Below are 15,149 nucleotides of genomic sequence, written 5' to 3'. Positions count from 1 at the left end.
ACCAAAAAAACAAAAAAAAGGTGGTCGACTATTTCAAGTATAAGTAGCAAGAGTGTACTTGTGTGGGAAAGAAATGAGCAACAATGTCACGGAGTGAGAGGAAGCAGATGAAAGTCGATTGTAAAATTCTTACACTGGGAAGTGTTATTTGGTGCAGTAGTGTGCCAAGTTAAAGACATGCACTTACACCCTAAAGTAACCACAAAGTTTAATACAGTGACAGCAAATAAGAGAACTGGGGAGAGCTGGGTGCTGGGAGCTCACACCTATAGTCTCAGCTACTCAGGAGGCAGAGATCAGGAGGACTGGGGTTCAAGGCCAGCCCAAGCAAATAGTTTGTGAGAGCTATCTCAAAAAAGCCACAAAAATGGGGAGATGGTGAAGTGGCTCAAGGTGAAGGCCTTGAGTTCAAACCCCAGTACCACAAAAAAAAAAAAAAAAAAGGTGTCTATGATGAAGCTTTGAAATACACGAATCCAAAGCTGACAGAACCAACAAGAGAAAAAGGAAAATCCTCAAGGTTATAGATTTCAAACTCCCTTTGCATTAATCAATAGCATAAATAGATACAAAGTTATTGTGGGTGAAATGGGCTTCCAGAACAGTGCAGAACCAACTTGGCTGACTTTTACTACAGGAGTCCACTCGACAGCTACAGGTCACACCTTTCCTTCCAGTGCACACATCCTACAAGTCTTGATCAACTTGGAAAAACAAAAACTAACCCCAGAATATTCTCTGACTACAAGGGAATAAAAGAATGTCCCAAGCCTCCATGTTACAAAGACCCCAAAATGCTGAAAGTTAGCAAATATTCAGCAGAAAGTAATACAAGTGAAAACAAGGAACAAAAGGGGGGAAAAATCAGGGCAAACAAACAGGGTCATTAAAAAAAACTCATTAAAATTGGTTAGCTTCTAGTCAGACTGATCAAGGGGGAAAAATGAGAATTTTAAAATTCCAAGACCAGAAGAAGTGACGTGATCCTACAGACCTTAAAAGATGACAGAATATTATGATCAATATACCAATAAGTTTGCTCATGTATATAAAATGAATTGTTTCTTTGAAAATTTACCAATTACCAAAGTTGACTCAAGAAGAAATGAAAATATGTCAGCAATCCTACATCTGGTAAAGAAGTCAACTTTGAAGTGAATGGCCTTGTGACAAAGAAATGCCAGGGAGGCTGAGCTTGAGAAGTGCTACAAGAAACGCTGGCAATATTCCACAAATTCTTTCAGCAGCCAGAGCAACAGAGCACTTCCTGCTTCATTTTTATGAGCGCAGCACTTTCTGGTCAACAAAGACATTAAAGAGGAAAAGTTGAGAGCTGCGTATAATGGTTCAACTTGTAATCCCAGCTACTCAGGAGGTGGAGATCAATCAGAAAGATCCTAGTTCCAGACCAGCCTCAGCAAAATGTTAGCAAGACCCTCACCTCAATCATTAAGCAGGGAGTAGTGGTGAACGCCTCTCACCCTAGCTACTTGGGAGGCTGTAGGTAGGAGGATCAGGGTCCAGGATGGCCCCAGGTAAAAAAATACCTGTCAGGCAAAAAGGGCTGGAGGTGTAGCTCAAGTGGTAGAGCACCTGCCTAGCAAGCATATACCCTGAGTTCAAACCCCAGGACTTCAAAAAAGAAGAAGAAAACTGACAGGCAGAATCTAAAATTTATGTAAAACTCAAGTTGCCAAAACAATTTTGAAAAAGATGACCAAATATGAAAGACTTATTGTGATATCAATTCAATAGCACTGTGACTTCAAAGACAGATGTACTCATATGCTGTTCCTTAATAAAACACAACTGCCTGTAACTCAGACAAAGAAAATAATTGTGACCCAAGTAGGCGATGGCTGTTTTGCGGCCAGGGATTGAACCGAGGGCGTCAGGCATGCTCAGGTGCACACATTGAGGATGCTCCATCTCCAGCCTTTATTTTGAGACTTTATTTTGAGACAGGGTCTTGCTACATTGCCCAGGCTGACGTCCAACTTGGTGATCCTCCTGCCTCAGCCTTCCAAGTGCTGAGATTACAGGCATGCACCACCCTGCCCTCTGATGGGCAATGGGTTCTTAAAACATAAAAAGCCAGTAGCAAAAATGGAAAATAGGATTTATTAGAATTAAAATTGCTCTTCAAATGTTGATAAGCTGGAAGAGAATATATGCAATGAATATATCTGATAACTGATTCATATGAAGAATCTATATAAAAATCTGTATCTGAGGGCTGGTGGAGTGGCTCAAGTGGTAGAGCGCCTGCCTAGCAAGTGTGAGGCCCTGAGTTAAAACCCTAGTACTGCCAAAAAAAAAAAAAAAAAAAAAAGTCTCTGAATAATATGACAAAAAAATCATTTAAAAAAATGGGTGAAAGAGCTGGGCATGGTGGCGCATATCTGTAATCCTAGTACATGGGAGGTTAGGGCAGGAAGATCTCAAGTTCAAGGCCAGTCTGGGCTACAGAGAGAGACCCTGTCTCTTACACATACACCCCAAAAGGGCCAAAGATTGAAGAAGTTATAAATGGCATGGGGAAAACATCCAGCATCACTGGTCAGCAGGAAAGTGTGAATTACAGTCACAATGAAACACACACATTACATGCTCACTAGGAATATCTAAGATCAGACAATGTTGAATGATGGTGGCCACATGGAGCAACTGGAACTCTCCTGTTCCTTGCAGAGGGATGAAATGACAGACAGACTTGGAAAACCAGCATGGCATTTCGTATCAGGTGAAACGTGCAGCTACCCTGTGATTTGGCAATCCTAGTCTGGGCGGTCACTTAAAACGAAAACCCACGTCCACACCAAAACTGTCTGCGGACGTTTATGGTAGGTTTAGCTGAAGAACCACAAATTGGAAATAACCCGAATGCCTTTGGAGAGGTTTCCTGTCCAATCTGATAGGTCGATTGGTGCATTCCACACAATGGATACCATCGGGCAACAAGGTGGGTGAGCCCCAAGCCCTCTCTGTGCTAGTGAAAGCAGCCACGTGTGAAGGTGCAGACAGTTCCAATGTACGGCCGCACTACGAATCATTTCTGATTTCATGATGCTAAAAAGCCATATGCACTTAGTAGAAACTGTTTCAAACTTTTTATCTTTGGCAGTACTGGGATTTGAACTCAGGGCCTCACATTTGCTGGGCTCTACCACTCAAGCCACTTTGCCAGCCCTTTTTTGTAGGTGGGTATTTTTGAGATGGGCTCTTGGGAACTATATGCCCAGGGCTGGCTTTGAACTACAATATCTCTGTCTCTTGAGTAGCTGGGATTACAGGCGTGAGCCACTGGCGCCTGGCTTGTGCTTCAAAATTTGAAGTTTGATCTTTTCCCAGGCAGGTGAGATGCAGGATCATGGCTCTGGGTAGTGGCTCTGGATGGGAGCCCCCAGTTAGCTCAGCCATCAGAAGGGAAAGCACCCAAAACCCCAAGGGGCACTGTGGCCAGGCTAGGTGTTGAGTGGGTTACTGGTACATAATCCCACCACCAGTCCAGGATCATCTGTACAGACCAAGTGATTTTTTTATATGAGACTGCAGATATGCCAAATAGAATTATGGTAACATAAGACCACTGGTGCTAGGGTTTAGCATCCAGGAGAACCTGAAAGGTGACAAAACTGGCCTAGGTCTTGAGTGTGAGGGTGGTTACACTATCAAGATGCACACTTGAAGTGGATATCATTTTATTCTATGTAAATTATATCGCAATAAACTTGGCTTAAAAATACAGCTTGGGGACTGTGGATGAGGCTCAGTGGTAGAGCACTTGCCTAGCTTGGATGAGGCCCTGGGTTCGATTCTCAGCACCACTGCACAGATATATGAAATTTTATATGTGCATAAAATATTTTCTAGATATAAAATTTATATATACATATAGGCACATATACTTATGTTTTAATTCCTTTTTATTCTTCATTAGAACCTTTTGTTGTTTGTAGAATGTGCTGTACACTTTAATACACTACTATAATTACACACACAACCCTGGCACCAAGTATATACACATACGTGTGTGTGTATAAAGTTTTCAAGAATAAAAGGCACTAATAAAATATTTTAATCTCTTCCTACTCCATCACAGTGTTCTATTCTGTTTTTAGAGTGCAATGCACAATTTATTTAAAATAGGAAAATAATTACACATGCATACCACATAGATAAGTAAGTCATATTAGGACTACAGATTCAAATTTTTCTACTCTTGGGGTACAAGAACAAACTAGTGACTTGGATAGAGCGGTCCTAGGGTTGACGGGAAGGGGTAGCAGCAGGTGAGTCCAGGGAGGTGAGGGACGGGGTGTGCATGAGGGTGGTGACAGCTGATGTGACAAGAAGGGCTGGAACACAAGACACATATGGAAGCTGTGTCATGAGGCCTTACTGACCCATCAAGTCACTAGGTGTGAAGAAAGAAAGGAATTTGGGCCGACACCTGCAAGGATGCCCAAAGTATCTGCGTGAATTGTGACGCTATCCACTGTCCTGGTGTGTGTGTGGGGGGGTGGCGGGTACGGGCGTGTGTAAATTGTCTTGGGCTTGTGGGGAGTTTTAGGAGTCATCTAAGAGACACAAAGAGAAACTGAGAAGGGAGTCCTGGCAGGGGGGGAAGAGAGCATCCCAAGTGGCCAGCTGGCACAGCAGACTTGGCAGCCCCTCTGGGGGGCTCTGCTATGGAGGCTAGAAATGCCACAAGTGTGCCAGTAAAATCCGAGATAGGGGAGAGGTCAGGGCAGAAGAGGCTATGACATAGTGCACACATGGGGCACCGTGGGTCCCAGGGTCAGAGCCTGTCCATGGCTGTTTATATGCTATCGTCAGCCCAGTCCCTGATCCTCTGGGGACTTTAACACAAATATAACCCTGAGAATCCTTGGGCTGTGACCCAGGAAGCTGGCATGTCCAGTAAGATGCAATGTGTTGGTGTGGGAGAGAGACAAGGACACTTCTGGGGTCCTTGAGAGCTACCAAGGCTTTAGCTCTGGCTGGGGTGAGGAGGGTGCCGGGCAAGCGTGGGGAAGGTGGCAGGCGGGCTTGTGTGAACAGCTTCCCTTCATATGTGAGGGCTGAGAGGCCCCATCTTAATAAACCCAAAGCCCACGTTTGCAGGGAGAACTCTGCCGGTGACGGGGCCATCCCTGCCACCAGCCCCAGGATGAATGTGCCCCTGGTGAGCACCATCCCTGCAATGACATCACAGCACAGCCGACGCTACTTTTAGTCAGGGCACTCTAGGCTAATGTAATCACACGATTACATAATTAACCCAGCTGTCTCATTAAGAAAATCAACTGGAATTCGGGACATAATTAGTCATACAGCAATTAGCATGCTGATGAAAAGCTGTCTAGATGCCCAGTGTGCCAGGCCCACCCCGGTCATGGCAAAGGGGACCAGGCCATGGGCAGGTGCGGGGAGGAGTCCCCAAGTCACAAGCAGGGAGTTCTCACGGTGGCTCCAACACCGCCCGGGGCCTGGGGCAAGAGGGAAGGGCTGAAAATGAGAGCAGGGTACAGGAGCTGGCGGTGGGGGACGCAGACGCCCACCTCATCACGCTTGCATTTCTTTAAAATGTTGACAGCAAATTCTTCACCCGCAGACATTGTGCTGCTCAGGCCCCAAATCTGTTTTGCTAATCTGGTCAAGGAGGGTGGAGAAGCTGTATGCTGTCTGGTTTCCAATTCCCTCAGGGTTCAGAGACAGCCTAACTGTCCCTTGTCTCCTAAGGTGGCTTCAGGGCCATCTCTAGGTCTGGAAGCCATCGGCAAAGAAGGACGCACCTGGGTATCTACCTGCAACCCTCTGGCCTTCATTCCTTGTCTGTAGACCTTGGTTCCCTGTCTGTCCTATTTTGGTGCTTGTGGTTGATTCTTGATAATATGAGTGAAAATGTCTTATGAAGGCAAAGTGGACACTTGTGACTGGGATCCTGCAAGTCCCAGGCCACTGAAGTCATAGAGAGCTCTCTGGAGGGGCCGTGGGCACCAGGTCTGGTTTGCCAACACCAAGAGACTTGAATACCCGGACTGGAGTTTCCTGGAATGAGGCTAGACTGGACTTTGTGTAATCTTGATGATAGCTCTAACTAAACTGTAAGATTCTGTCACCTTTCCCCAAGAGTCATCCTTTGCAAGCCCGAGGGAGGGGCAGACAGGGAAGAAGAAAGTGTGCAAGGGACAGGGTTTTCTAATTTTAACCTGTCACGCATTCCTGCCAGAAAGTAACAGGCACAAAGGACCAGGTTGCTATTTTACTCTTGAGAGGAGCATTAAAAGGCAGTTCTCAAAAAGGATGACATCCCACTCTACTTCTGGACCCTCAGATGCTAGGCTGACGGGGACATTCCCCAGGAGAAAAGCCAAATGCAAGCCTCCACCTCGGACGCTCCATGGGCATTGTGCCACAGTTCTAGAAGCAGAACGGCCCAAGTGGACTCTTTACGGCCACTTCTCTTGTAGTGCTTCCAAAAACCTGTGACATGCATTTTTTCACAGTCACAGGCCACTGTGTTATGGAAATCAGGCGAGAGCAGTCAGTCATGGCACCCTGGGTTCGAGCTGTGTGTTTCACGAGTCTATGAATATTTTATATTGCTGGTAATGTGTTTCCTAAGACTTCAATCTTAAAATAAATGCTTCCAGGCACTGCTGTTATGTTTGAAGGGTTTGTGTCTATAGGAACTAAACCGCATCTAAGCCAGGAGTAAAATATGCTTCTTCTAAGGGACCATAGACAGAGACAAGAGAGTGATGACAAAATGCAAAGAGATTCTCCCATCAACCTTTGCGGCCCAAGCCAACAACAAGTCTGCAGCAGCACTGTGCTGGTGGCTGTGGCCGCTCCACCCACTTGGTGTCTCTTTCTCCTGTCTGGGAATGCTTAAAAAAACTACTGCCACTGAGATGTTTCTGGGACAGAAGTGTCACAGTCCTGTCTTATACAAATTTATAAGTACAGTGAAGTGACTGTGCTCTAATCTGTAATATATTAATAAGGGCTATTCAGAAAGTTAGATTTCAGGTTGATTATTGTACTGATTTATGCTGTCCCCTCCCAACTGTGGAAATAAATACACACTTTTTTTAGTAAAAAAAATCTCAAAGTATCAAGAAGCAAGAGCAAGTCACCCGTGCAAGGTTAATGACTGGATTATGCAGGCTGTCATAATTTTGCTGAAAACCCAGTAAAATTCCAGCTATGCAAGAGCCTTTCAAAGCAGGTCATTGCAAAAATATTTCCAGCTATTGGAGAGGGTCACACTTTCAGAGTAGAGACGTTAATTTCTTGTATCACGACAGTAAGGGACAGAGGCTGTTTTACTTAAACTGCAGTTGTAGCCTGGGGGCCACTGGAGACAGGACAGGAGCCAAGTCTTCTTTGTGTTTGTGTCTTTTGGGGGGCACAGTCCAGGGGCCTAGTACATGACTGACTACCAGAAAGCACTGGCTATAAGTGTTAGTGTGAGTGTGACTGCTCGCACAGCACACCACGGACCTTGCTTTGCACATGGGGGTCCTGAGCACTGAGACAGCCCCTGGTCTCTGCTCTCATCCCCAGACACGGTCCTGGATGCAGAGGGATGCCCCACCTGGGGGCCTCGCCTCGTCCAGTGATGCCATCAGGTCATGATGATGGCAGATGCTATGATGCCTTTCCGTGCACAGTTAATCATTAGCAAAGTACTATATATAAATCTCAATTAGAGGTATAGGAAAATAAAATAATTTGAGCATATGCAAATTTGAGATAATCCCTGCGTGCTGATCGTAGTACGGTAAAAAATCTGCCCGAGGTGAAACAGACAGATGAGACTCTAAATTCCCCGTGTAAAATGGTAACTTCCTTGTGACCGGAAATGTAAATGCAGCCTTGCAAGCTACGTGTGGGTAATGACCACACAGGTCATCCTGGCCAGTACCACAGTGAGAGGTGACAAAAGGAACAGAAATGGAGAACACTCTGCATTTCTGATGGTCTTCCTTTAATTATGTAAACCAGACAGAATGAGGCAAACGATGTTGTTTTCTAGATGAGGTAGTACGACTGGAAGAGCTGAGTCCTGAGACAGAGCAATCGTAGTTCACTGAGTCCTTGATTTCCTTGTAGGACAGAATCAAATCTATTCTTCCCTTTAAATACAGCTCGCCAATGTAAATTCCATCACCTGAAAGCAACTGTCCAGTCTCTCCCTCGCTGTGGGGACCCCACATCGCCTTGGACCCCCTTCTAATCTCTTGTCCAAACCACAGCGGGGATGACCCTTTCAACACACAAATCTGATCATGAAATGTTCCTGCTTACAACCCAGGACAGGCGGCCAGGCACGGTGGTGCACACCTGTAATCCCAGCTATGTGGGAGCTGGAGGTTAAAGCATGAGACCTGAAGAATAAACTGAAGGCAAAAGGATTGGGAGAGTGTCTCAAGTGGCAAAGTGCCTGCCTAGCAAGTGTGAGCTCCTGAGTTCAATCCCTAGTTACCACCAAAACAAAGCAAATCACCCAACCAAACAAAACCCAGGATAGATGGCCCACCAGGCCCCACTTACCCTAGCATCTACCCAGTGAATAGTACCTACCTCTGACTGGTAAGGGCAGGCCCGCATGCTGGGGTTTGTGGCCACTCCTGGTTTTCTCCTTTTGGCTAAATTCCACTGGCCCCCACCCTCCCCACTCATCAGCTCCTTCCTGTGCTGGTTCCAACATGTGCGGGGCTCTCTGAGCAGAAACCTGCCTTGCCACAGTCAGTGCCCATCCCAGGCGGCTGCCCCTCGCCTCGCCAGTGTCGCATTTAACCACACCTAAGCTTCAGCAACCGCTGAACGTTCCCATCAGGTCTAGGGGGGGCAGGAAGTCAGGTGGCAGAGGGGGAGTGTGCTCAGGTGCTGACCCAGTTGGATCGGGGGGGACGAGGGTCACAGCAATTTAGAAGAGCACAGTTTGGCTAAAGAAGGTTATTTTCAATAAAATTACTCCCAAACTGACTACGCTGTGTGCGGGTTAATGACACAGAATAGAATGATAAAGGGCAAGGAGTTACAGTTGTAATTGCTGAGACAATGGTGTTTCCAGGCTCTGTGTATTCATGAGCTTATTCAGTCTCTTCCACATGAGGACAACTCTGCAAGCAGTGTCCTGGGATTGTGGATCAGAGGGAGGAGGAGGAAGAAGAGGGAAGGGTCACACGTGGCTCAGTTTCCTCTCCTTGACCCTTGGGGAGGGGAGGCTTTGGGTCAGCTATTCACCACACCACACCTGCCAAGTGTTAGGTGCTGGACACAGAGTAATACAGCAAAGCGTTCTACCCAGTGGGATCAACAGACAAACACAAGGAAACCAATCCGGGCATGATGGTATACTCAGGAGGCAGAGACAGGAGGATTGCAAGTTCAAGGCCAGCCCATGCAAAGTTAGGGAGACCTTATCTCAAGGAAAATCCGGAAGGACTGGGGGGTGTGGCTCAAGTGGTAGAGCACTTGCCTAGCAGACAGAAGGTGCTGGGTTCAATCCTTAGGAATGCCCACTAAAGCAAACCAAGCCAACCCCCCAAGAAGATGTGCAGAGAACCAGGACGAGCAGGTATGGTACCATGTCAGGTCCCACCTCTTCCTGGGGCCAGCTTCCCTGCTCTTCCCTGGCTCTTGGAGCTTAGCCATGTGGCACATAGCTGAAATACCTGTCGGCTTCCTCCAGCTCTCTGAGATAACGTGAGCTGTTGTCTTTTGCAATTACAATTCAACACATCCACGAGTGCTTCTGGATTCCACTGGACTGGAGCCTGAAGCTGCAGACAGTTAAGCCACCCCAACCCTGCCCAACCAGGGTGGCTGTCAGTAAATGCAGAGCTACGGACCAGGCCCTTCCTGTAAACCTCAGCCACAGGATTACTTCATCTGGGCAACCGTCAGACGTCAAAACACAGGTAGAACACTCTGAGCACCAGCTTTGCTTTTTAAGTAACTTGTTAGAGCTGTCAGGCCACTGCATTTGTGTGAAATATGGGGGAGGTGGAGGGTAAAAGTGATCTACATAGATCAGGTGTGGTGGCTCACGCCTATAATCCCAGCGACACAGGAGGCAAAGATAGGAGGATTGTGCTTCAGGCCAGCTTGGATAAAAAGTGTGAGACCCAAATAACTAAAAGCAAAAAGGGCTGGGGACAGGGCCAAGTGGTAGTGTCTGTTTAGTTCTGAGTTCAAACCCCATTCTGAAAAAAAAAGGTGACTTATATGGAATGTAGGTGTATTTTGATTGATTTTATTATTATAGAAAACACTAAATTGTATTTATTCTCACCATCTCAAGTTTAAATTGTGAACTTGAACTCTCTAGCTCCAAATGCCAATTATGAAAATCACCAAAATAGGAAAAATGCTCATCATATAATATTAAGTGAACAAAGCAGAATATTTATTCCCATGTTATGATCAAAATTTTATAAAATTTTTGTACATATACAAATAAGGCCTATGCAGGCAAAGATAGACTTAGATGAGAAAAACTGTCTCTTTGTATTCTGTGGGAAATTAAGACAGAAAATAATTGCAGGAAAAGAAATCTATTAAGCTGAGCAATGGTCTTCCAGTTGGAAAACTTCCCTAGGGGAAAACTCCTGGTACAAATTTGACTTTTAAAAAAGGAGTGCAGATTATTTAGAAAACAGCAGCTAAAGGCCCCCTAGGTCTTTGGTAAAGGCAAAGTAAGCCACCGACGTGACAGACACTGAGTTCTCCGGTGGAACACACTGCTCGCTCATGGAATCCGCTCTGTGACGGGCCACAGGAGCTGCTGGGAGCACAATGGCACAGAAACCTCCCGAGCTGGAGGAACCACAGAAAACCTACAGAATGCACACTCTGGAAACCGCAATATCCATCAAAGCCTTGGCTGTACTTTCCCTGTAAATTCTTCATGCCTTGAGTCACAGTGCAGACAGAAAGTTCTCAGACACTGCCTTATGTGTAAGAAGGTGCTTGTGGTGCCCCCAAGTGCTGGTACCCGAAGAGCCATGCACGCTGAACACTGAATGACCCACTTACAGCAAAGGGGCCTCTTTGTAGGCCTTGGTCAGAGCCTTCAGGAAACCCTAGTCAGATACAAACTCTTGAAGAAAATCATACCGCCAGCATTTAGAAACAAAGAGCTGGATAAGCTCCCAAGACAACAGAAAGTTGACACGAGAAAACCATTCTCCAATACTAGGCTATTCCTCCACCCTTATGCAGATGAAGGAAGGAATATGAAGACCCCATAACAAGCCTATGGCAACAAGACTCCAATCTCCTCCATCACCTGCCCAAAGTCCTTTCTCCAACCCGTCTGATGCAGCATCTGTTGAGCCCAGAGCCAACAGGGAGCAGCAAAGGCCATGGTGGACTTGGAATGCAAACACCACACAGGTACAAAAGGGGACCTGCTTTTGCTTTGCCTGTTAAGGCAGCTCTGGTAATACGGCTGGTGATAGAATGACTAATAAGAAGCAACATGGCACTCCAGCAAGTGGGGAAGGGAAGGCACTGCACCTTTAGCTTTCTTGTTATCTGAGTCTCCTAATTTTTTGCTCGAGTCTCTTCAGGACTGAGCTGGGATCCCTGTGATCACAGCCTTCATTCCCTGTAGGTTCCAAGTCACCTGGAGCAGAGGAATGACAAGCAGGACCAGTTCTGAAATTGGTCCCGTTTTTCTAAAATCAAGACTTGGAAGCTATCATCTCTCACAATTCTTAACAAGCATTGCTAAAATTTTAATTTACTTTTTGGTTTTTTTTAATGAAGAAACAACTGAGTCCGATGCAGTGACTCATGTCTGTAATCCTAGCTACGGGAAGGTGGAGACTGGGAGGAACGTGGTTTGAGGCCAGACTGCGCATCTCAATCAATAAGCTGGGTGTGGTGGAGCACATCTGTAATCCCAGCTATGCAGGAGGCATAGGTAGGAGGATCAACATCAGAGGTTGGCCTGGGTAAAAAGTGTGAGACCCTGTATGAAACATAACCTAAAGTAAAAATGGCTGGTGAAGTGGCTCAAGTGGTAGAACACCTGCCTAGCAAGTGTAAGGCCCTGAGTTCAAACCTCAGTACCACCAAAAAGAAGAGGAAGAAGAAACAATCCACATGCTTAGTTACAGCTGAAGGGACTATCAGTTTTCACCCTTAAGTGAAACACTTGTCACTAATCCTGGATGACCCAGAAGGGGAGGGGAGCACTCCAGCTGTCCCACCAGTACCACTCCTGAAGTCCTGCAGGTGGCATCGGAGGCCTGGAGACCTTTGTAGGTCACACACACGTGGTTCGATACCTCCTCTGCTACACTGCACCGCAGCTCCAGCGATCTGCTTCTGTGTTTACAAGGGCCTCCACAGGACTTCCCATGGCTATGCGGACAGACAATGAGCTTCCACACCTGTCCGAAAAGTGTAGGTTCTCAGTGTGCTACCAGCGGGCAGGCAGTGCCCAGGCTTACCTGGAACGTCGATCAGTCTCTTGTAGACGTTCAAAAAGGCTGCCTCGGCCTCCTTGCTTCTTTTACTCAGTGCATCAATCTGAAAGAAGACAGAAAATAGAAGAAAAGGGCGGGCTCAGAATTTGTCAAGAGGTTATTTAAAAATCACCAGCTACCTAGTGAGTCCCACAAAACATGGAAGTGTGAGTCTCCACCTGGACACTTCAACTGTGCCTTCAAGCTCCTGGAGCAAGTGTCTGCCCACAGGCAAGAGGAGACAGTCTGTGTTCTGGGGCCTGAGGGTATCAAGGCAGAGACAGGGCTGAGAGGGTGAAGCTGTCCACCTGATGCAGCCCGATGCAGTGACTCATGCCTTCAATCCAAGCTAACTGGGGAGGTGGAGATTGGGAGGATCATGGTTTGCCAGAAGGGGCCACAGTGTGAGGCGCCCTTCTGGTCTGTTTCCTCCTCATCTAATATTATCTGAGAGCTGAGCATTTTGCTAGGTGGGGCAGGGAGAGGCAGTGACGACTCTGGAAGCTCAGCATTGGGTGGGTAAACAGGTATGTCATGGAGCTGTTAAATCCCAGTTGGGAGTGTGCCGGGAAGGAAAGCAGGGGAAGCCGGGAGCTTTGAGCACAGAGTGCAGGAGCAGGTGGCCAGGTGCGACACCTCAAGTAAGGGAAGAGCACGCCTGGAACTAAGTTCTCCAATCGGGTGCAGACATCCTTTTTGAGGAATTTCACGAAAGCCACAAGCCACCATTGGAGAGGTTGTAAGGATGCAGGGACACACACACACACACACACACACACACACACACACACACACACACACACGGAGTCATACCTTCTTCCAGGACACTCCCATGTCTGTCTGTGTTACAGACACAGAATGCAGGTTAAGAGCGCACGGATGGGGCTGTAACACGCCATGGGATCTGGGGCCTCAGCAAGAGAAAACACGGACATACACACAGGAGTTGTGGGCAAGGGGATGACACAGGCAGACTGGGGTCACATCACAAAAGGCTGTTTGCGCATGTGGACGAGGATAAGTATCATCTGGGCATGGGTCAGAGTGGGCCACAGGCAGGGACAGAGAGGAGGCCACTGGGCCCTTGTTGCCCTTGTTCCAGAGGACACGGTGAAGGGTCACGACCATAGGTACTGATAAAGGCAGGTGACAAACTGCTGGGTTTCTATCCGTGGCACTAGGCAAGGCTCTGTGATGGTGGTGAAGACCAGTGTGTCTCATGAAGTGACCCAGCTGAGCCTGGTTCCCTATTCATGGAAGAATGGTACACCACCACCCCCCAACCCTGCCCCGAGCATGGTCCCAGTCCGTGCACGGCCTGGGCACAGTGTTTAGCGTACACGACCCAACAGCGGGCTCCTTCCGCCTGAAGCTTGAAGATTTTGCATGTGTCAAGTTCACACTGGTTCAGGAAGAGGACGTTAAATTACACACGCCTCCTGCCCTCTCTCAAAAGTATGCCCTCCGCCTCCGAGGTTATTAAAGAGACAGAGGATGTGGCTTTAATTACAAGGTCTCTCACTTGAGCCAACCTGCAATTTGTTCAGGGGCCTTCCTGGAGTAGTGGGCTCCAGGGATCCCAAGAAACAACGCAAGCACAGCCAGCTTCCAGCAAACAGTGCTCCAAAATCCCAAACTGAAGTCATTTGCTTAGAAATCAGACCCCATAAGACAAAACTGTGTTTCAGGTGTTGGGGAGCACGGTCAGAATAATCCATGGAAGTATTAATATACGGCAGATCTCTATTTATTTTTTACAGTAAATCTATTCTCTTTGTTTACTGGCAATTCATGCTCGTTGCATGAATTAGAAAAATATCAGTGGCTCACGCCTGTAATCCCAGTTACTCAGGAGACAGCAATCAGGAAGACTGAGGTTCAAAACTAGCCCAGGCAAATTGTTAGAGAGGCCCTATCTCCAAAAAACCCTTCACAAAAAAGGGCTGGTGGAGTGGCTCAAGGTGTAGGCCCTGAGTTCAAACCCCAATACTGCTAAAAAATTAAAAAAAAAATGAATGAAAACATCTATAATCCTAGCACTTAGGTGGCTGAGGCAGGAGGATCCTGAGTTCCAGGCCAGCCTGGGCTATACAGTAAGATCCTGTCTCAACAAACAAACAAACAAAAATATACAATTGGAAGAAATGTAAGCATACAGGAAAACCAGGATGAAAGACGTAATCATGGTCAACCAGGGCTGGAGTGGAAAATGTGGGAGGGGTGGCTGGAGGATGGGATTCCTTTTGGGGTGATGAAAATGTCCTACAATTGTTTGTAATGATGGATGCACAACTTTTGAACTGCAGACTTTAAACAGGTGAAATGTATGTCAATAAAGCCATTTAAGATGTGTATCTGAAATCAAACCATTTGTGAAAATCTACATAGGGCTTTCTTCCAATGTTATATCATTTGGGTTTTTAAAGGCATTTACAAATTTTTGGAAGTGTCTTAATAGCACTTTTTTGGCTGTACTTCAAGCACAGGTGTAGACATTTGACACAGTGCCCTTACACTCCTGGCTATTTTTCACCTCGATACCCACATGGGGGTTCATCAGTCTAGCTCAAGAGGGCCCTCACTTCCCAGGGATTCTGACTAAGGGTCCAAAGATGGCTACCCCCCTCCCCCCACACACACAAAAGGTAAAGGATG

The 15,149-nt window shown here is 46.7% G+C and overlaps 1 protein-coding gene across 18 annotated transcripts in view; it reads right to left on the bottom strand.

The window, feature by feature from the left end:
• The window catches only part of Cux1 (cut like homeobox 1), a 349,043-nt gene that overhangs the window by 137,768 nt on the left and 196,126 nt on the right, over positions 1-15,149 (bottom strand). For all 18 annotated transcript variants that reach the window (XM_074075668.1, XM_074075669.1, XM_074075671.1 and 15 more), the window contains one exon: positions 12,480-12,558. In XM_074075668.1, coding sequence (XP_073931769.1) covers positions 12,480-12,558 — 79 coding nt within the window. The remainder of the gene's footprint in view (positions 1-12,479; positions 12,559-15,149) is intronic.

Source organism: Castor canadensis, chromosome 6, assembly GCF_047511655.1.
Source record: "Castor canadensis chromosome 6, mCasCan1.hap1v2, whole genome shotgun sequence".
NCBI classification, from domain to species: Eukaryota; Metazoa; Chordata; class Mammalia; order Rodentia; family Castoridae; genus Castor; species Castor canadensis.
Note: the sequence above shows the minus strand (reverse complement) of the source record. Positions and strands in the feature narration are given on the sequence as shown.